The 21,105-nt window shown below is 36.9% G+C and overlaps 2 protein-coding genes and 1 pseudogene across 2 annotated transcripts; 2 read left to right on the top strand and 1 right to left on the bottom strand.

Moving 5' to 3' along the window:
- The first annotated feature begins 49 nt into the window (after nucleotides 1-49).
- On the top strand, nucleotides 50-8,320 carry LOC113055365 (ataxin-7-like protein 2). Its single transcript, XM_026221633.1, has 10 exons — nucleotides 50-353; nucleotides 1,111-1,179; nucleotides 1,656-1,974; nucleotides 2,990-3,228; nucleotides 3,592-3,674; nucleotides 4,485-4,696; nucleotides 4,827-5,001; nucleotides 5,147-5,268; nucleotides 5,668-6,508; nucleotides 8,021-8,320. Exons 1-10 carry the CDS (start codon nucleotides 224-226, stop codon nucleotides 8,036-8,038), a joined length of 2,208 nt encoding a protein of 735 aa, XP_026077418.1. The 5' UTR covers nucleotides 50-223; the 3' UTR covers nucleotides 8,039-8,320.
- Nucleotides 8,321-8,660: 340 nt separating this feature from the next.
- cyb561d1 (cytochrome b561 family, member D1) lies at nucleotides 8,661-13,636 on the top strand. Its single transcript, XM_026221645.1, has 3 exons — nucleotides 8,661-9,583; nucleotides 10,283-10,320; nucleotides 11,325-13,636. Exons 1-3 carry the CDS (start codon nucleotides 9,421-9,423, stop codon nucleotides 11,826-11,828), a joined length of 705 nt encoding a protein of 234 aa, XP_026077430.1. The 5' UTR covers nucleotides 8,661-9,420; the 3' UTR covers nucleotides 11,829-13,636.
- A 1,088-nt stretch (nucleotides 13,637-14,724) lies between these two features.
- LOC113055376 (zinc finger and BTB domain-containing protein 40-like) lies at nucleotides 14,725-21,100 on the bottom strand (annotated as a pseudogene).
- Between the last annotated feature and the right edge of the window lie 5 nt (nucleotides 21,101-21,105).

Raw genomic sequence — 21,105 nt, forward strand, 5'->3', positions numbered from 1 at the left:
TAAGAATGTGAAATATTTATTTTCAAATTCAGTTTACAATTTACATTACACATTTGTAAAGGGTCTGAAGATTCGTCTAATAAAATAACGTCATTTAAAATATTAAGAATGCAAATCAAATTTAAAAACTAAATAATAAATTTGAATATGTGCGCGCGCACGCAGGTTTCCCCCTCCACTCACGGGAGCGCGCAATGTGACGTCAGCGCCTTGCCGCGCGGTGATGATGGCGGTGCGTGAACGCGCAGTTAAAGTAATGGCTGCTCCGGAACGGCGGGTGCCTTGTCTCGATGATTTCGTGGGCCAAAGCTGGAGCGCCTGGACGGAAAGAGCCAACCTCACAGCATCGGAGGGTGAGTGAGCACTTCGTCGCAGGTATTTCTTCATCCACCGACAAAAAGTCTCACGGATGTACTTTATTGTTCGTGGAAAAGGCTCGGCATCCCGAACCATGTTACCCAAACAAAGAACCTGCCGGGTCCTAGTGCCGGCCGGGTTACGAGCTTGCGCGCTCTCTCTCTCTGATCAGTGTCGTCATAATACAACATGTTCCGTCTTCGTTTTGTCTGGAACTTCAAATGAAACAAACGCACATAGTTTAAAACAACGAATCTCCTTTTATCGGCGAGCAAATTATCAAAACAGTTAATAGTGCAGGAATCATTTGCAGGTAGTTTTTATTTTGGCCCCACCCACAGAAGATGACCAGTTCATGGCACAGATTGCATTTCGGACTGAAAATCTTGGAGAATAAAGCCTGAGCAGTTGACTAGATCTCCCATTATGACTCTCATTAAACGCCACAGTATGCATAAATCAATGTTGGTCCATTTTCCTCACAGTTTGACTCAATATATTGCATTCAAGACAGTAACCAAATATAGTTCAGCATAGAAGAACCCATTATAGGTCTGATTATTGGAGGGCACATGGCCTTTTCAATGTTTCTATGGTTACAGCCCGTTGAATTAAGTGGGTTTAGAATGTAGCATTTACATAAGATGCCCATATTATGTGCTAATGGCATTGGTGATTATGCATGGAAGTCTGTTATTCTGTAATGGTCATGTACCCTTTCTAACATAAACTACCTCCAAACATTTTTCATAGGGTCCGATGGAGGTGAATACAGCAAGAATGGCAAAAAAACGACGGAAACCATGACACTGAGGAAAGAGGGTAGGCATTATGTACTTTCCTTTGATTTCAAGGGGACACTGTGGTATTAACATGAACCCATTTAGTGATGGACTGATATATAAGCCGATTAATTGGCCGGTGTTTGGCTTTTTGATATTTTCAACATTACATTTAATTTTATGCATTTAGCAGACACTTTTATCCAAAGCGACTAACCGTGCATTCAGGCTAACATTTTTTACCTAACATGTGTTCCCTGGGAATTGAACACACAACTTGTTGAAGTTGAACAGAGCTGTTATTACAGTGTAATAGGCTGAATTCAGGTAAATAGTTCGGACTATCACTAGTAGGAACTACTTTAACATGTTTCGAAACAACACAGGAAGCTTCAGCAAACACACACACAATTATTTTCTCTTTGGAAAAAGTAATTGTATTCAAAAGCATTTTCTGTAGTAATTTTTTTTTTAAACAAAGCTAATTTGTCCCTATTGTTTGTTATGCTTTTATAGATATGTCCATCTTCGGTAATTTTCCCGGGCACGATGACTTCTATCTGGTGGTTTGCGGCCATTGCAGTCAGGTGGTGAAGCCTCAGGCGTTCGAGAAGCATTGCGAGAGGAGGCACGGCCCTCTGGGTAAGCTCTATGCACACCTCCGCTCCACCCCGCCCCAGCAGCAGAGATCCCGTCATGGACACACTCACCCTTCCCACGGAGCCTCCTCTTGGAGTGGCAGGAACCAGAGTGTCGGGCCGCTGCGGGCATCACCGCAATCTCCCTCAACACCCCCTCAGTTCAGACACAGCAAACCTCCGAAAGATGGAGTTCGGTAAGATTTACTAATCTGATCTTGTTTGTTCATGTTAACAGAGGGTCTAATGTATAATAACAAAGCATCTTAAAAAAAAAAAATCTGATTTGTTTCAAGTTTAAAAATTTTTTTTATTCAATTTATACACATTATTCAAAATGTGTCCTTGCACTTACAATCTGGAAAAAGTTGAAATAAGGATTAGGCATACAATGTCTTTAGAATCATTCATACATATGAAAATCGGACGATAATTCATTTGTTCAAAACTTAGATTATTTTCACATGTATAAATTATTTTTTGAAGTTTTTATGTAATTTTCTTAGCTGTTACCTGGTTTAGATGACAGGAATCATGTCTTAAGCCCTATTCGGACGGGACTAGTTTTCTAAACTACCTTAGAGTTTTGATTATACGCTATAGTAATTCGGATTGATTACCATTAATATAATCAGTTTTACTACAAATTGCATGGTAAAGCTATAGCAAAACCATGTTAATGTGTGTTTACTTTAGTTTGACTATTTATTTATGCACGGGGTAATAGCATCAACGGTAATTAATGTTGGCCAAAAAAACGCATTGTGAAATAAAATATCACCGGAAATCACAGACATTTGCATTCAGACGGGATTAGTTTTCTCAGAGGATCACTGAGTTTGCTGAAAAACATTGCTCTGGAATTATTAAAGAGGTTGTGTGAGAAAAACACAGACGTAGCGTATTCAGACGGGATTAAAATCAACAAGTACATCTGTGAAACACACATTTCTCTAACAACCCCCTGTTAAACTAGTCCCATCTGAATAGGGATTTAGTGGCAGTTTTTCTGGTGACCAAGTGACAATACAAGACTTCTTTACAAAGCAGAAACAAAGTTACAAAATGCATTGTATTTTATGAGAAAGTATGATGTGCTACATTAAAACATGCACTATTTTTTAGAATCAACACTTCAAAAATAGTAAGAAACAAGTATTAATTCGGCAAATATATATATATATAATTTATATGTGATGATCTTTCCACCAGGCACTCACCCTCAAACTCGGGTCATTCAGAACCAGCTGTTTTTAAGCAGCCCCCTCCCATCGAACCCACGCGGAGCTCCCCTCCCCCTACTCACAGAGACCCCCCATGGCCACATGGAGGCCCGTCGCCCAACCGGCCTTCCTCCGTTGAGAGGCCTCAATCCCAAAGAGGCGAGGCTGCGTCGGCCCCTGTCGCCTCCGGACACCTCAGAGGGCCGAGGACGAACAAAATGATCTCCAGTAAGTCATACTTCATATCCATTGCTCCAAAATAAACCTATATATAATACAGTTTAGATTTGACAATCAACATTAGGGTACATTTGCATTAGAATCAGAATCACTTTTTCATATTATGCCATTCTTATGTATACAGATTATTCAGTCATTTGTTTACACACACACACATAAATATATATATATATATATATGTACCCACATCTATGTATGTATGATGTATGTAATATATAATAGTTGTTAATTATTTTTAAAACATAATATTATAGGAATTTATTTCAATGTATTTCATACATGTAGTAATGTGTATAATCTACCTAGTGTGTTATGTTTTTGATGAGAAAATGCTTTTCTCGTTTTCCACAGAAAAAGATTGTGACCTTGATAAGCACTGTGGTGTGTTGGACCCCGAGAGAAAGAAAGTTTGTACTCGACTTTTGACCTGCAATGTGAGTTGACCACAGCTTCCACCTGTCAGATACATTATCAGTGTGCAATGTTTCAAACTCGGAGTGAATATATCTTAAGTACTGATTTTTATACTGACTGAATATTCCAGAAAGCAGAATTGTTGCATCTGATGCTTTTTGCTGTTCTGTAGTAATAGTAGAGATCTATCTAACCTTCAGAGAGTCGAAGCCATTCACTGGATGCTGGTTTCAGTGTGTACACAGACAGGAAGTTCAGTGGACATGACATACAGGAAGTGGGGAAGGGATTACAGGAAAAGCCTCAGTGAAGAGGTTTTGGTGAAATCAACAGATATTGGCTATCCATAGGGCTAAAATGCAAATATGACATTAAGTAAACAGCAATAATTTAATCTCGTATCGTTTTTTTTTTACCTAAATCATTGTAATAGTCAATACATCCTGCACAGGAAGTTGCATGAGTAATTTTGAGTGATAAATGGTAATAAACGACTAAATATTTGACTGATAAAAGACTGTTGAGACATTTTTTTTTAAGCCAAGGCACAGTGCTCCACAAGTGTTATATAAAATGGTTCTTGGGGCACAGGGTGAGAATAACACATTGTTTGCTTTGTGCAGTCAAAGGTTGAGCGCTTCTAAATTATTTATTAGAACTACACAGTCCCAGAGGCTATTTTAGTGCTTAATACTGCACAAAAGCCAAAACCACAATGTATAATGAAAGCACTTACACTCTCACCAAGTTACCTTTTATGAATGATGTGCTTCACAGAAAAAGTGCTGCAAGTTTTGTCCAAAAAAAAAAAATCATCATCTCTTCTCCAGATTCATTCCATTCATCAGCGCAGGAAGGTGCAAGGCAGGAGTAAAAACTTTGACCAGCTGGTGGCAGAGCTGAAGATGAGCTCGAGGGCTCGTGATCGGGTGTCCCAGGCCCCAGAGAGTTCAGCTGCTTCCACTGTGAGCCCAGAACCTCCCAGAGATTCACCCGCACCGCCTCCATGCCGGAGACCTCTGACCAACAGCCCTGCATTTAGGTTAGAAACATCAATGAAAAAAAATCTAGAGAAACTTTTTATTAATGTCTATGTTGTTGTTTGCGAATAGTTAGCTGTAGTTTGCTGCACGTTAACTCTGTCTGTTTCTGTTCATCCGTGTGTGTGGCAGAACACCAACAATGTCTGAAGGTTTGGAGGAGGATAAACCCCATGTGGAGGATGGCAGCACATGGCCACACTCTCCTCTCACCCAGGCCCACATCTCAGGTGATGAGAGTGAAGGAGAGGGGAACGATGACCTTGCAGACTGGCACTCGACTCCATGGCATCCCAAACCAGCCGCGGTACGACTTCACACTTCCACAGTGTCATCCAGCATTAGTAAATGCATAGCTGGCAACTGAGCTTCAGACATGACTGTGACTCTTTACACAATCTTAATTGAATGAGACGGAGCGTCAGTATTAATCCTTGGCCTTTCCCCAACAGCTTTGTTCATTTGGGAGTCATTCTCTGGGTCACGGTGTCTTCACTTTCGATCGACGGTTGCACCATCTACGGTCTGCCATGAGTGCCATGGTGGAGAACCACCTCAGCGCCCATCTGTGGAAGTAAGAACCACTTGATTTATTGTCCTGGCAATTTTCCATTTCAATTAAAGGAATGAGACCAAAGACTTTTGAATATTTATTCAAGTAAAACAACAGATGCATTACAATAATACCAATTTGGAGGAGTGTGGTTCATTTTTATTAAAATACACAATGCAAACAAACCAAATGATCCTAAAAATCATACTTTTGTCACTTGAGTTTGGGCTGGAATGCTAGCTAGCAGGACTTGTTCTTGACCGGTTTTGTAAGATTCACTCACAGATCACATACTTTGCGTCTGTTCCAGGATCCACTAGCATTATCTTGTTTCCTTTTGACCGCTGTGTTTTACTTCCTGCACTGCATGTGGAAGTAAATGTTTTGACTCACTACCCCTAATTCCTCTCCTACTCACAGAAAAATACCTCAAGCATCAGACCCTCACTCCCAGAGTCCCCCAGCCAAGACTGCAGCCATTCCTGCCTCTCCCTCCTCCATTTCTCAGCATTCCAAACAGAAAGCAGGGAGTCACAGCTCACCTTCTCTCAAGACTTCCTTCTACTCTTCCCACGGACCAGGAAAGGAGCCAAACCCGCAGAGTTCCTCGACCAGCAAGGTTTACGGTCAGTCCGAGAACTCTGGGGGTGGCCAGTCCACAGCTCCCCCATCTAAACACGGTCGAGCTCCCGCTCAATCAGGCCCCGGTCGGCCCAAGAACCCGACTGGCCGCCTCAATAAACAGCAGCTGCGTCTCAGGGAAGCAGAGCGGACGACCACGCCGGACGCCGCTGCACTGCGCAAACGGAAAGCCTCTTACAACGAGTCGGACACTGTCAGCCCGGACAAGAATTTAATTTCTCAAAACAAGGGGCGGCCCCTCATCAGCAAAACACCACCGTCTGCCTCTCATGGACAAACTAATGGCTCGATTTCGCCAGGAAGCAGGCCGCGTCCCCAGCTCGCACCCTCTGATCCCCACACTCCATCCTTGTGGGGCTTTAAGAGGACTCACCTCCCAGCCCACCATTCGCCCCCCGAATCTGCCCCACACAGCCGAGGAGTGGACTCAGGACTGCATGGCAGGGTGGCCAGCTTTGATCACAAGGGTTTGGGGAAGAAACGCAAGAGCAGCGGCTCCTCTCCACCCTCCAAACCCCAACGGCTCCCCACTTCCCCACATTCCGGCTTCTATCACTGGAAAGAAAGCAAGGGGGCGGGACTCTTCATAGGAGGGGAAAAGAAACTCAGCACACAAAAGGTGAGCAAACATTTAGTTTTGTTAAAACTAACTTATGCTGCATTTCCACCGAAATTACCCGGAACAATTGTACCAGGAACTTTTTTCCCCCCAGACCGGTTTCTTTCTGCCTTTCCACCGCGGTCTAAAGTACCATGAAGATTTCAAAAATAGTTTGGTGACGTAGGTCTGCGCGTTTCTCAATACAAAGTACACAAATTTCAGACTTGCATCTTCAGTAGTTTGGACTTTGTGCATTCGACTCGCGATGATGCAAATCCAGTAATTCTGCAAACAGCAGCTTACTTGATAACATCAGTCAGATTGTTGTAAAACAAAATAGGATATCAAATACCACCGCTTCCTTTCGTTTTCATTTGAACATAATAGCTGCAGAAATGTACTTAGTTTAGGGAAATGTGTGTATATATACATCCATTACAATGAAACGGAATATTATATTAATTTGCCTGTTTTTAATTTTCATTTTAACATATAGATAAATTGAATACAGATCAAAGATTACCTGTTGGATTTACCCAAAACAAATTATTAATTAGCACCCAAGTCCCGCCCCCGAAAGTTCTGGAACATTGAAAAAGTACCACCTCACCAGCAGGGACTTTCTGAGGGGCATTTTTTTACCCAGAACTTTATTTAGTTCCTGGTTCGGGCGGTGGAAACACACCAAGTACCAGTCCAAAGTCCCTAGTTCCTGGGTAAAGTTCCTGCGGTGGAAATGCGGCTTAAATATATCTTTCAGCTATAACTCTTAAACTGTGGTAAATTGCATAAAAGTATATATTTTATATATGTATGTGTGTGTGTGTATATGTTGTGTTAAATTTATTTGAATAGCACTTCAGTTAATTCCTCTTCCTGTTATTGTATTTCAACAGCTTGTGGAGCTGTGGATAATTGAATGCAAAATCCAACTCCTAAATAGAAAAAGATCCAGTTATTAAAATCTGATTTTTTTCCAATTCTGCTAAAAGATTAGCCAAATTTAACACAGTTATACACACATGAGGGTTCTCTGTGATATGAATAAGAGTGAATTCTGTGGATCTTAAAAGGATCTGCATTGTAAGAGGTGACGAGAAACACACACTACTGTTCAAAAGCTGTTTTTTGTTGTTGAGAAAATATCACTTTCATTCACAAAGTTGCTCAAGATTTATCAAAAGTGACATTTATATAATTACAAAAAAATATAAATGCTGTTCTTGTAATCTTACTGTTCAAAGGATTTAAAAAATGTTTTATCAATTTCCACAAAAATATTTGTTGTTCTTTCTATTAATTATAGAATCCTAAAACACAAATGCATCACGGTTTCCATTAAAATATTAAGCAGCACAACTTTGTTCAACATTAATCATAATAAATGTTTCTTGAGTAGCAAATACGCATATTAGAATGATTTCTGAAAGATCATGTGACACTGAAGACTGCTATAATATATTAGAAAAACATTAATATTAACATTTGTTTTTTGTCCTATTAATTGTTCTCTGTTGCCTTTTTCAACAGCCAAAATTGCACCACTGACAGTGCCAGCCTTACAAGCCACTAAAAGAGCGAGCCCTACGAACTCTACAATATAGAACTTTGGACGCAGGACTCTCGATGTTTGACTGACTGTTTGAATTGTGTGTATGTGTGTGTGTTTGCACATGCTTAGCCATTATGAATGTCTGTCTGTCTGTGTGTATGTAATGAGATGAGGGAGTGAATTTCTCTGTGAATTCAGAAAATACCTCAGAATCTACTGAATTATGCTGCTACATAAATGTTGTTTATAAAATGGATTAAAATATTCTTTATACTCAGCCCTAGGTCTTTATTATTATGACATTTTTAAATGGGTTAAATTGACCGAAACCTGACATTGTGACTTTTTATTTTTTTATTATGACAGCAAAGCATACATTTTCCAGTCTTGTTACAGTGATTTAAAAAAAGAAAATCCTCAAAAGTAAATATGACATTTTAGGGATAAATGAATAAACTCTCTCAGGGTCTAAATCTGAATCTTACAATAAACTCACAAAGCATGAATGCATATTTAATTCAGTGCATTGTTAAATACTAAACATTATATATATATATATATATATATATATATATATATATATATATATATATATATATATATATATTCTGTGTGCCATTGTGATATTTTACGCAGTTATTACAAATCTTGCTGCCTTTTTTTAATTTTTAGTTTTGTAGTGACGTTTGAGCTCTTATTGACTGGAATCTCGGTACAATTGTTTATTTATAAAAAAAAAATGTATAGTATTCATGAAAGACTGGAAAAATACTTGAAATTCGTTTGTCAGAGGTTTTATTTTATTTTATTTTTTTAAGTTGTACCAAAATTACAAAAGTTGTTTTTGTGTGTGGAAACGGGTCACCTGTTCGTCATTAGAAATATCCCTGCTCTGTTTCTCTCACTTTAAAATGTCTTGCGCATGCGTAAGTACTGCCCTATCCTGGCAGAAGCTTAGTTCATAAATAATTAAGTAGATTACAGCTACGTATCATGATTGCTTTGAATATAAAGAAGACTGCTCACGCTTGGTTATATATTGAATATTTATGTCTTCGTGCTCCCGTTGATTGATAATCTTCCAATCGCAACTGCATGGCTCCTGAATATTAAAGAGTCAATCCTTTATCATAGTAGGATTCTTATCCAGGAAATGCATTTCGATGTATCGCTGTCATTGACGCATAAATAGCAGCGAACAGGACTAACAACTTCTCTACTACCGCAAGAGTAATTTTCATAAGTTGAAAAATGTATGCGTTTCGGATCTGAAAATCAGGTTTTGTGAAGCTCAGTATGAATGACACGTGAGATCCGTTTTCTATCGAGTAATTTAGGCGTGAATGTAAGCTTGTAAATTGAGAGCGAACTGTCAGAAATGCGTTCGTCTCTGGATGTTGAGTACAGCGCGGTGGGAGAGGGCCTCGGGATGCGGGAGTTCTGGCTCTATGTGTGGCTGCGCAGACTGGCTGTGGTCGCTGCGCACATCATGTCTCTCGGCCTGGTCATTCTCACATCCATACTGTCCAGACCTGGAACAAGTGAGTCTTTTCACTTCTTTTTTGCATATTTTTACAGCTGTATATAAATGCAGATTAATATATTCGGCGCCACTTTTAGATGTTTCCAAAAAGTACCATGGAATCAGATGTCATGGAAATCCATTTGCATGTTACTTAAAAAAAAAAAAAAAAAAAAAAAAAATCCATGGTACAAGTCTAAGAATATGATGGATCTGTGGTGTTTTTGGAAATATTTATTAAACTCATACTCATAAACAAATATAGAAATGCCAGACAGATAATGGAAATATCAAATGTAATAGATACAGATAATGGCGGTATCAAATATGGACATGCATTGATTTATCAAAAATATATAGAAATTAAAGGGCCTTGTTTTGGAAGTGTACTGTCGCAGTTATATGTTGTTTAAAGTACATTGGAATACCATGGGTTATGAATACAATAACCAGTCATTACCGTACCACTGTACCATGGTAATTTAATAGTATTTTAGAGTTTTTATTATATTTAGTAGAGTATGATAGTATTTCAGAGTATATATGAAAGTACAAAAACAAAACATGGTATTTCTGTTTTTGGACATGTACCATTGGCAATTCTATAATGTGACCATGATCTAATGACATTAAGCATATATGTTTGGGTATTGATAAAATGAATATAAAGTATTTCCAAATATTAAAAATCCCTATTTTTCTTTAACTTCAATTTCAGGTCTCTTCTCGTGGCATCCTGTCTGCATGTCACTTGGGGTAAGTTTTTATACATTCAAATACACAATAAAATATTATATGATATATCATATTTTCAGCCACAGGTTTATAAAAGGGTGACAGTTGCTCCTGGAGTTTTTAATCATGCTTTGTGTCTCAGTGATGTTCAGTGTCTCAGGGAATGAATAAAATATGTCATTTGTAAATAATGAATTGAGTTTGGTGAAACACAAAGACAGTGGAATTATCCTCCGCTGCTTTAGCATGGGAATCTGATTACATTCACCTTGATGACAAAGATAACACGTTCTGTACTAATAATGTGAGATGACCTGACAGAGGTCAGTCTCAGAGTTTGACCCATGTACAGGATAGGAAATAGTCTAAGATTTTTTTAAATCTATATAGAACAGTCAATCAAGAGCAAGTCATCATATACACCAGCAAAAGTTTGGGGATTTTTTTTTTTTTTTTTTTTTCAAACAAATTAATTTTTATCAAAGATTTTATCTTTACTGTCATTAAAAATGACAGTAAAGACTTAGATTTTTGCTAATATTTCTTAAGAAACATGCATCACGGTTTCCAAAATATTAAACAGCACTGAACTGTTTTTAACATTGATAATAGTAATAAATGTTTCTTGAGCAGCAAATCTGAAAATTCTGAAGGATCAAGAAATCAACTTTGCCATCACAGGAATAAATTAAATTTATACCAATTTGTTATTTTTTTTCTTTTTTTACTGGATGTTGGATAAACTAAATGCAGCCTTGAAATTAGGAGACTTTTTCATAAACCTTTAAAAATCCATCCCAAAATTTTCAACAAAGTATACATAATGTATACTAAGTATTGAAGTGCTCATGGTTCTGACATCATAATATATATACATTTTTATAATAACCTATTTTGCTGCAGAGTCTCCGTAACTCAGAAACTTTAAATTGCAAACACTGTCTGTATATATCGAACAATGCTGTTTAATATGTCCTCCTCATGAAATTATTAGAGAGCCTTACTTTTTCTCTCTTCTGTTTCAGTTTTGTCTGTGCATGACACAAGGGATCCTGCTTTTCTCTGCTGATGGCAGTCCGTTCTGCTTCAAATCGCGGAAGTGGAAGGTTCGTCTGCACTGGTTTTTCCAGGCTGTGCTGCTGGTGTGTGGAGCTACAGGATTCGGCTTCATGGTGGCCAGCAAGAATAAAAAGGAGCATCCGCACTTCACTTCCTGGCACAGCCTGCTGGGAGTCGCAACAATGGCCTCTACCGTACTGCAGGCGATCTGTGGCTTCTTTCTCCTCTTCCCCAAACTCATCAGCACTCACTCGTTTCCTCGGCTGAGACTGTATCATGCCACCTGCGGTCTGGTGGCATACCTGCTGGCCACCATCACTGTCATATCAGCCATGTTTTCAGACTGGTTTCAGGCACTGGTAAAAGGCACAATCTGGTATATATTCCTACTCCTGCCACTTTTTCCTGCCTTGGTGGTGATGAACCAAATCACTAGTGCCTTCCTGCCCAAAAAGAAGATTACTAGCTGAAAACTAAAGCCTCAAATTAGAGCCTATTTAGGGATCTGGACTATAGTAGGCTTTAGAAGCAACACTACTCTAAGAATGTGAGGAGATGAAAAACAGCACACATTTTGACATTTTAAATGATGTAGGTACACTCACATAAGATTCGACTTTGTCTCAAATTGCACATTTTATGTTTACTTGCAGTTTTGTAGAGGTACAAGCAGCTGAAGTAGAGATGCTTTTCTATGAAAAATGGTAAAGGATAAACATGCATCCAGGCCAGTAGGGGTCAGTATAAAGTCCAAGAGCAATATTGTGTTATAAATCAATAAATCACAGCCAGCAAAATGTTGCGTCTGAAATCCCTGCACTGTTCGAGAAGATACTAGTACTAGTAGATTTGAATTTGATGTAGGTGCTACACCTTTGATGTATGTTTTTCGATTTTGGATGCATCCGAAATAGCATACAGGCCTACTTTAAAGTAGATGAAACCAGTATAGTATGTGAGTAGTATGTCTGAATCCACAGTTTTCATAATACAGTTGGCAAAAAGTACCCGGGTGACCGACTAACTTCCAGCAAATTTCTGAATTGTGAATCTGATGGACACTTTACTATCTCATGAGGCCATGGGAGATGATTTGTGAATGACAATGAAGCAAGGCAACAGACTTGTAGATCACATGATAATGATGTCCGGGTTACATTCATACTATATAGAACATACATCAAAGAGTATGTGATTTCAGATGCAGCCCAAACAGCATTTTTGTGCACTTGAAGTACACTTTCAGTAAAGAGGAGTGATCATATAGTCTTTCCAATGAAATCGAGTGACTACAGACAGTTAGAAAGTGTATATAGTGATTTGAAGGAAGTAAATTTGCTGATTAGTGACTACTTCAGACTTATTCTGAAACCTCAGGTCATTTCTTTTTAGAGTCAAATTGGGATTTATCAGTTGCTCTCGTTTCAAAAGGACTCTACACTGAAAATATAGTTGAATATTTTCAGCATTTACATAAGTTTAGTTAAAAATGGAAAGAATATTTGATTTTCATAGTGAGTCTGGTGTACTGATGCTCACTATCAAATGATTTTGCCCTTCATGCACATTTATGGATGTTGACTACTGATCATGCGTTAACATTATATAAATGTGTAATTCTATATTTACATTTTTACTTAATACAAGCAACTGTCTTTGCTTTGCGCAGGACAAATTTTATGTGATAACCTGAGAACTGTTTTTTGGTGTTATGTTACTATGCACTGCTGAATAGGGAACCTTGCGGCACTCTGGGAAATAAACAGAATGCCGTTTGCATTGCAAGAATATGCTTATTGTATTACAGTAAGGTTGGAAATGTTATATATACATCATTGTCATTTTCTTTTCTTCTTTCAACCCCCTCTGTGTGAGTTTTGCAATATTTTAGGGTGTTGTAATTGAGTTGGTTGCAGTATATGATTGTGTGTCTTCATTCACAGAACTGACTGTATGATACTGACATGAACATGACATAAAAATTTAAGTTTTGACTTTTATTTGGTCTGGACTAGTAATGCAATGAAAAATTTGTAATAACTCCGGTGTGGTCAGGTTTTAAGATTTTAAAGCTACACTCTTATGAATGTAAAAATCGACTCAGGGTTGTCTTTGAATTATTGGCATATCAATTAAAAACTATATATATATTTTGAAATATTTTACGTTGTATAAAAAGTATTTGTGGGTTGGTGTGGTCTTTCATATTAACAGTAAATGAATGTTTTTACTTGATGCTTTGTGAATGTCTGGAAATAAACATTGACATTGAAGCTTTCTTTATGAAAAGATTCAACATGTTCTACCTGCTTATTTCCTTTTTATAAAAAAAATGTTATACTTATTTATACAAATTAACTTTTTTCACAGACAAACTTCTTATCATAAAATTGCATAGATCAGATTAAAGAAATGAAAAGCTAAACCGTAGTTGGGTCTAGTTGTTATTTTAGCAGAAAAACAATCATTTTAACACAGTCCAAAGTCTGATTTATCAATGTCCATCAGAAGCACAAAAATCATCTCTGTACATGATGCTTGATCGGAGGAATAATGTGTTAGGAACAAATTCAAATGACTTTTCTCATTTAAAATCCATTTGTGCCTGTCCGAACAATTTTAATAAATAGCTCATAGTGAAACGCAATCATAAACGATTCAGACTGCACTGAAGAGACTGACGTCATTTTGAGCTATTTCTAACATTTTGTATGCCTGTGTATGCTTAGTTTGAAAACCAATCAAATGACCCAGATTTTTTTTTCTTCTTTTTTCTTTCTTTGGCATGTTTTGTTTTATAAATATTTTGGAGATAGTGTTTCACAACATTTCAGTTGTTGATAACAATACGAATATTTTATGATACTTTATACCAATATTGTTATCACAACAAAAATAATGTGTGAATATAAACACTTATTTAATTATTAATAATAATGATAATCACACCAATAATACTAATAACAACACTAATACTTTTAGTGTTTATTATAATTATTTTTGTAGCTAAATATTATTAAATCATTAAAGGTGCGCATTACATACCGCACCTTTAATGATTTAATAATATTTAGACATCTGTTGAGACATCTCAATTGGCGGTTGAAATGGGTACTGCAGTCCAAATTCAAAATATTGTTTCTCCCGCCCCTCCTAAGTTTTCACTCAGATTGAGGAAAAGCAACAGGAATGACAGAAATGCAGATTTTCAAAGTAGAACTGGCTGTAGTGTTGTTTTTCAGAAAAAACAGGTAGGTGAGAACTTGGAATGTTTCCTAAATATCTGCAAATATATTATGGTGTTTTTATGTTTTGGTACACTCAAAAAGTTACATACAACATGTTTAAGTAAAACAGATATGGTATGATCTTAATATTAAATATTTTAATGTACTATGTATGTCCAACAAAAATACTGCAGTATTAATCTTAAACCACCTAAATAAATAATACATAAACATACTTTGCACACTTCCGAAAATACGCAGTAACAATAACAGTATCTCATTTGCTAGGATCGGTGTTCACTCCTGTCCTTACCTGTGTGATTGGTTATCTGGTGTTTCAGCAGACTGTTTCGGTTGCTGAATGTCTTGTCACACTTGTCACACTTGTCACACTGCAGCAGTGATTTAACGGCTTTGTTGCCCTGGGCAGAGGCACTCTCAGGGTTAGCCGTACGATTGTGGTACCACAGACCAGAGAGCGTCTGAAACAGTAAAAGAGACTAAATGATTATTTTTTAAATATAGATTTTAAATAGAATAAAATACAAATATTAGTACCACAAAAATAGTAAGCATCTCTATTACTTTTAATATTGTTAGAAATGGTTCTTTAGCAGAAAATCTGCTGGAATATTAATGCTTAAAATTTAGCTATGCATAGCAGGAATAAATTAAAATAAGTAATATATATAGAGATTGTTTTTTTTTACTTATAACATTTCATATTATTACTGTTTTTACTGCATTTTGATCAAATAAATGTAGCCTTGGTTTTTTTTATCATTTAGATGATTAAAAAAGATCATAAAGATAATTTTGTATCTGAACTATATTAATATATATTTATGTGTAGATTAAGTCTCAAACTACATTTTGGGGTCCAGTACTTGCATGTTTTATGCAAAAACATTGTCCTTCTAAGCAAATTCCACAAAAAGAGAGTTACACTGAAAATGTATTTTCGATTGGAGAGAAATACTGTATCATTCAACAGATGAGGTGTGATGTTCTTACCCGATAGGACTTTTTACACGTCTTGCAGCTGTAAGGTTTATTGCCTTCATGAATGTTCATGTGTTTCTCCAGATTGGCTTGGCTGTTGAAGATCTTGCTGCACTCAGGACATTGGTGCAGCTCTTTTGGATGCACCTCCTGGATGTGCTGTCGGAGTTCGTCCAGAGAAGAGAAACTCACCTGGCATTTCTGGCAGTCATGTGGTTCTGTAATGTCTGATGGGACAGATAACATGTCATTAGTTGAGTTTGTGTTTATTAGAGAGTGAGATACATCATGTGACTCTGTGAAAGTTCTACAGGTGGATGGACAGCCCATTGGCTTGTTTGAAGCCTCTGCTGCATTCCCTGCAGACATACGTTTTTCCTAGTCTCCCGTGTGTGTGCGGAAGAGGAGTGTCAGTACTGACAGCAGTACATTTTACCTGCAAATGCAGATTTTGCAATGTTGCCTTGTTGGTTTTCACATCAAAGCATGATATAAAAAAAACACAAAAACTGTTAGAACCATCGCACCCTCAGCATGCTTCTTCTTGGTGTGGTAGGAGAGAGCAGCATCCACAGAAAAGCTCATGTCAGTGTTTGCAGTGGAAGGGTCTTCTCCCGTGTGTAGACGCATGTGGTTCTTCAGAGACAAGGTCGCAGCAAACTTCGCCCCGCACTCCTCGCACGCGTACGGCCTCTCCTCGAAATGTTCTGTGCGTTTATGATACAAAAGTTAAATAATAAATTAAATAATAAAATAAAATAAATAAAAATTAATAATAATACTAGCAATGCTACTAATACTAATAATGCAACTATAAATAGTGTATATCATCATCATATTGATTGATGTTATAATTAATTTAATAATCAATAACAAAATTTAGTGTTTTCAATAACATGTTAGCTTAATGATTATATGACTGATTAATTTTCATAATAAAATTTGTAATATGATAATATAAATATTTTTATTATACTTAACTTCAACAATCGTTTTTGTTCTTATTAAAGTTAAATATTAATATAAATATTATTATACTACTAATTACACATTTTATTAAAATAACGGCTTCAAGTTCCCAATTAAGTAAACAAGTAGTTTTGAGAGAAGTACTAAATCATTATTTATAAGAGGAATGTGATGGAGACCCTGTTGCAGGCTGGCCTTGAATCTGCGTCACCTGTGTGAGCACCAAAGCTTAACATTTCTGGAGCGCATACATTAACAGCCAGAGTCTGAAAGTCTTGAAAAGGATCGTCATATACCTGAAGAGTGTTTGAAAGTCTTGTTGCACATGTCACATGCTACTAGTTCTGTTTTCTTCTTCTTAGCTGGAGGGCCTTTATGGACATCCATGCAGTGCTTGTGAAGGCTCTTTAGCGTCACAAACACCTTTGAACACTCGGAGCAGAGCTGCTCTTTCCCCGGCACGAGGGCACAGCCTTTCCAATGCTTTATCAGACAGCACTTTAAATCAAACGCCTTATTACACCACTCGCAGCGGTAGGACACATGAACAGCCTTTTGTTTTGGAATCTCAGAGTCAGCTGTAAATCCATCCTGCTCAACACCGAATTTTGCAGGACAGTCAGAATCCGACAGAGGCCCTGTTTTGAATATGGATAAAATGTAAAGGTTGCTTTCAAAAGTGATGCCGAACTTTCGTATCATGAACAGAAATCTCTATGTATGGAGAAGTCCTTCACCAGTATGTCTGAGGTCTTTCAGCTGTGGGAAGTTCTGCTGGTTGGCAGACAGCAGCTGGCAAACTCTGAGTCACGACTCAAAACTCTCTCCACAGTCTGTTGAACTGACTCCAGCTCGCCATCGGCTCTCCGACAGCTCTGCAGAAACTGGGACACACAAAAATAATGTTATATAATGTTGTATTGTATTTTATATACTGTACTTATGCTCCTTTACCCAAAAAAAACTAAATTCTGTAGGAAACACAACATTATGCAATTACTGTAGTTTATTATTCTAATTTATAGTATGTTGAAAAGGTGCCAGAGTATAATTTTTTTATTTTGTTTTATTCATCTGTGCATATTATAGAGAAATACCTTTATTCTACAAGGACACATTAAATTGATCAAAAGTGACACTAAAGAAAATTATACATATTATTAAATAATATGTTTTCTATTTCATATAAACACAGTTCTTTTGGACTTTACATTCATCACAGAATCATGAAAAAATTTTCACCATTTCCACAAAAATATTAAGAATGGTTTTCAACACTGTTAATAAGAAATGTTTCCTGAGCACACAGGATTACATTAATTACATTAAAAAAATCGTACTGAACTTAAACTTTCAAAAGTTTGTGTGTGTGTGTGTGTGTGTGTGTCTATGCAAATTAAAGCAACTAAAATATTTATATTATATTAATATATTTAGTATATTTTCCTTCATTTTTTACCTCCGAACTTGTTCTGTCCCATGATCCATAGCATCCAAACCTTGTTCGAGCAGGGTAATGTCACTGATTGTTTCCAGAATGAGTGATTTGGGCTTGAAGAGCACATCTATGTATTTACCTAAAAAACGAAACAGCAAAATATTTATAGGGCTAATTAAGATGCTTCTTTTTTTAGAATTGACTCATCCTTTCAGTGAATGTCAGAGTAGTGACCAAAAGCAGTGTGTTGATTCAAAAGCTGTTTGACACTCACTGGTTAGCAGAAGTTTTTGAGCGTTTGGTTTCTCCTTGACCTCCTGCAGAAGCCTCCAAACAGACAGCACCTGAAGCGAACCGTCCAATGCTGCAGATATCAGCCTTCCAACCACCTCAGCATCTCCTGTCTCTGCCAGCAGAGCTCCAGTACACTGAATGGACACAAATGAATATGTTTAAAAGCTGCTTCCTTGAATGGAATTCACTGTAAAACTTCAAAAGGTACCTCTTTCTCATTTGCATTCATATCTGGACCCATTCTAAGGTTCAACAAATCCATCCCACTGCTGTCTTCTGTTGGTTTATCTGACAAAGCAGCAGTCATCAGAAGTGTTAGCTAAAGGAATATGCTGTATGATGAAATGGATGTTGCCAAGTTTTGCTCTTCATTCATACCCCTTGCACCTTTCAGGGCCTCCAGAACCTGAAGCAGATCTGAGGAGCTTTCCTTCACCTCATGCGGCAGCATCAGAAACGTTTCTTCACTTATGGTCATCTCTCGGAGTTTACATAACAACCTTTCCACCACCTCTCCAGAGGATGGAGCAGAACAGCACTGCAGCGCTACCTTAGGAAGAACAGACACTAGTGAAAGAAATTACATGGTTTGTACAATGTAACAACTCCATCAAGACACTTTTTTTTTTTTTTGCTTTTTGCCCTTATGCTTCTGGCTAAAAAACTGTGCCATATGGCTAAGTAGTCCTCTATCCATAATGTTGCTTTCTCCAGTGAAAAATGTTAAGATCAGGCAACCTTTACAAGCAAAAAACTGTCCAAAACCAATCTAATCAAAAAAAAGTTGGTGGATTCTGATATAAGAATACAACAGGGGATAGACTTTTTCACTGGAGGAAGCGTTAATACCACTGATCTATATATGACTATGTTCTATATTAAAGATCAGTGGTTAATACAGATTATCTTGGCTTATGTCAGTATGTTATTTATCTTAAATAACATACTGGAGGCCGCCAGCACTAGTTTGTGAGCAGGGTGTGTGGTCTCACCCACCAGGATGGAACAGTCGCAAAACTTCTCTTTTCGTAGAGCACGCAGTTGCTGCATGAGCTGTCGGCTGTAGTTTGGGAGCTCCATTTTGTACCTGGAGAGAGGGACGAGAGAAAAATGCATCCAAATTAAGTGTGTTAATCTGCAAAGTGAAAAAAAAAAAATGTCAATGGGCTAAAAAATGTTTTTAATGATTTACCTTTGAATAAAGTTTATTTTTCTCAACTCACTGAAAGGGGTTGAGAAAATAATTATATATATATATATATATATATATATATATATATATATATATATATATATATATATAATTATTAATATAATTATATATTAATATCATTATAATTTAATAATTATTATTATTATTAGTGACAGATAAACTCACTTAATTTCATCATGGTTTAAGAATTTCTAGATATTTGTAATGGAAAACCAGATAAAAATACTAAGTATGAATATTCACACTATGCTCAGAGATGACCCTGAATTATTTTGGAGTGAAATATTCATACACTGTTCCTAAATAAAAGTATGTTCTTGACAGGAATCTACTCATGCAGTGTCTAGACTACAGCAAATGTTACATAACATCTCTGGTTATGACATAACTGCTCTAAAAGCATATGATTATTTTGACAAGTAAAATGAAAACACAAGACATCAGCTGTTATAAAAACTGACAGGGAGTCTTTTTAGCCTGTTTATTCCAAGTATGATCATAAGGATATTGCTTCACATAATATATAATAACTTAAAAGGCAGTAAATTTTTTTTATTTTTTATTACGACAACAACGAAAACTTAACTACATAAGCTAAATGATGCCATAATCGCGTGCAGTGAGTGACATTTCTGTTTTCAGCTAACCTGACATGCTATTTGCTGCTAATATAAAAAAATAAAACCGGCAAAACGTACAAACAGCACAATCTTAGAGCAAAATTACTGTGCCTCACACAGTACACTACAGCTTCACACTTCCTCTTTACCTTTAAATTCAAATCATCCGGCTGACCGGCTCTTTATTTAAACTCATTCGAAGGACCACATTGCGCTGCGCAATAAAGAAAGATTCAGCCCAAAATATTGCGATCATGCGCATGCGCGTTAAAAGTTGCGTTCCTTTTATATACGCATGCGTATAATGAACAGCTGGTTTTTCGGGAAGCTTTGAAAGGATTAGTAACACACAAATTCTCCTCCATAAACAGCAATCATGTAGTCACGTACACGCAGTCAAAAAGCTTTATGATTTTATGTTAAAAAAAAGCACGAATATTGTGTGTTTTAATTACATGAAAATCTCCTTCATTGCATTTGAGCTGTATTGTTTTGTCTTGAATCGCTACAGATAGGTTTATAGTTGTAAATCAATCCAAAACATTTTATTTTTGTATTAACCACTTGGGACCCAGCAATTCAATGCTGTCACCAGCAAAATATCAAATAAAATGACGCATCTCAGTTCCTAAAATTGGATGGAAATATATTATAAATTTATTATGCAACTGTGATAATTAGATTTTTATTTTTTAATAAACATCTCAGGAACGTTTTATCAAGTTTTCAATCTTAGCAGTTTTCTCCTTAAAGATGTTTTCATCCTTTGGAGAGATGTTGCAGTTAAACTGCAAAATAAACTATAAAATGTTATTTTTTCCCCCCTAAATAAATACCAGCCACTGTGTAAGTTGGGAACACATTTTTGAATTTGTTCATTAAAACATCTTTCATAGCAGATTAATATGTAATATATGGGAGCTCTGTGTCAAAATGCTTAAACGTATGTGGGGTTTTCCCCCACTGTTTTAAGATGCTGAGTGG

Source organism: Carassius auratus, chromosome 36 (genome assembly GCF_003368295.1).
Source record: "Carassius auratus strain Wakin chromosome 36, ASM336829v1, whole genome shotgun sequence".
Classification (NCBI taxonomy): Eukaryota; Metazoa; Chordata; class Actinopteri; order Cypriniformes; family Cyprinidae; genus Carassius; species Carassius auratus.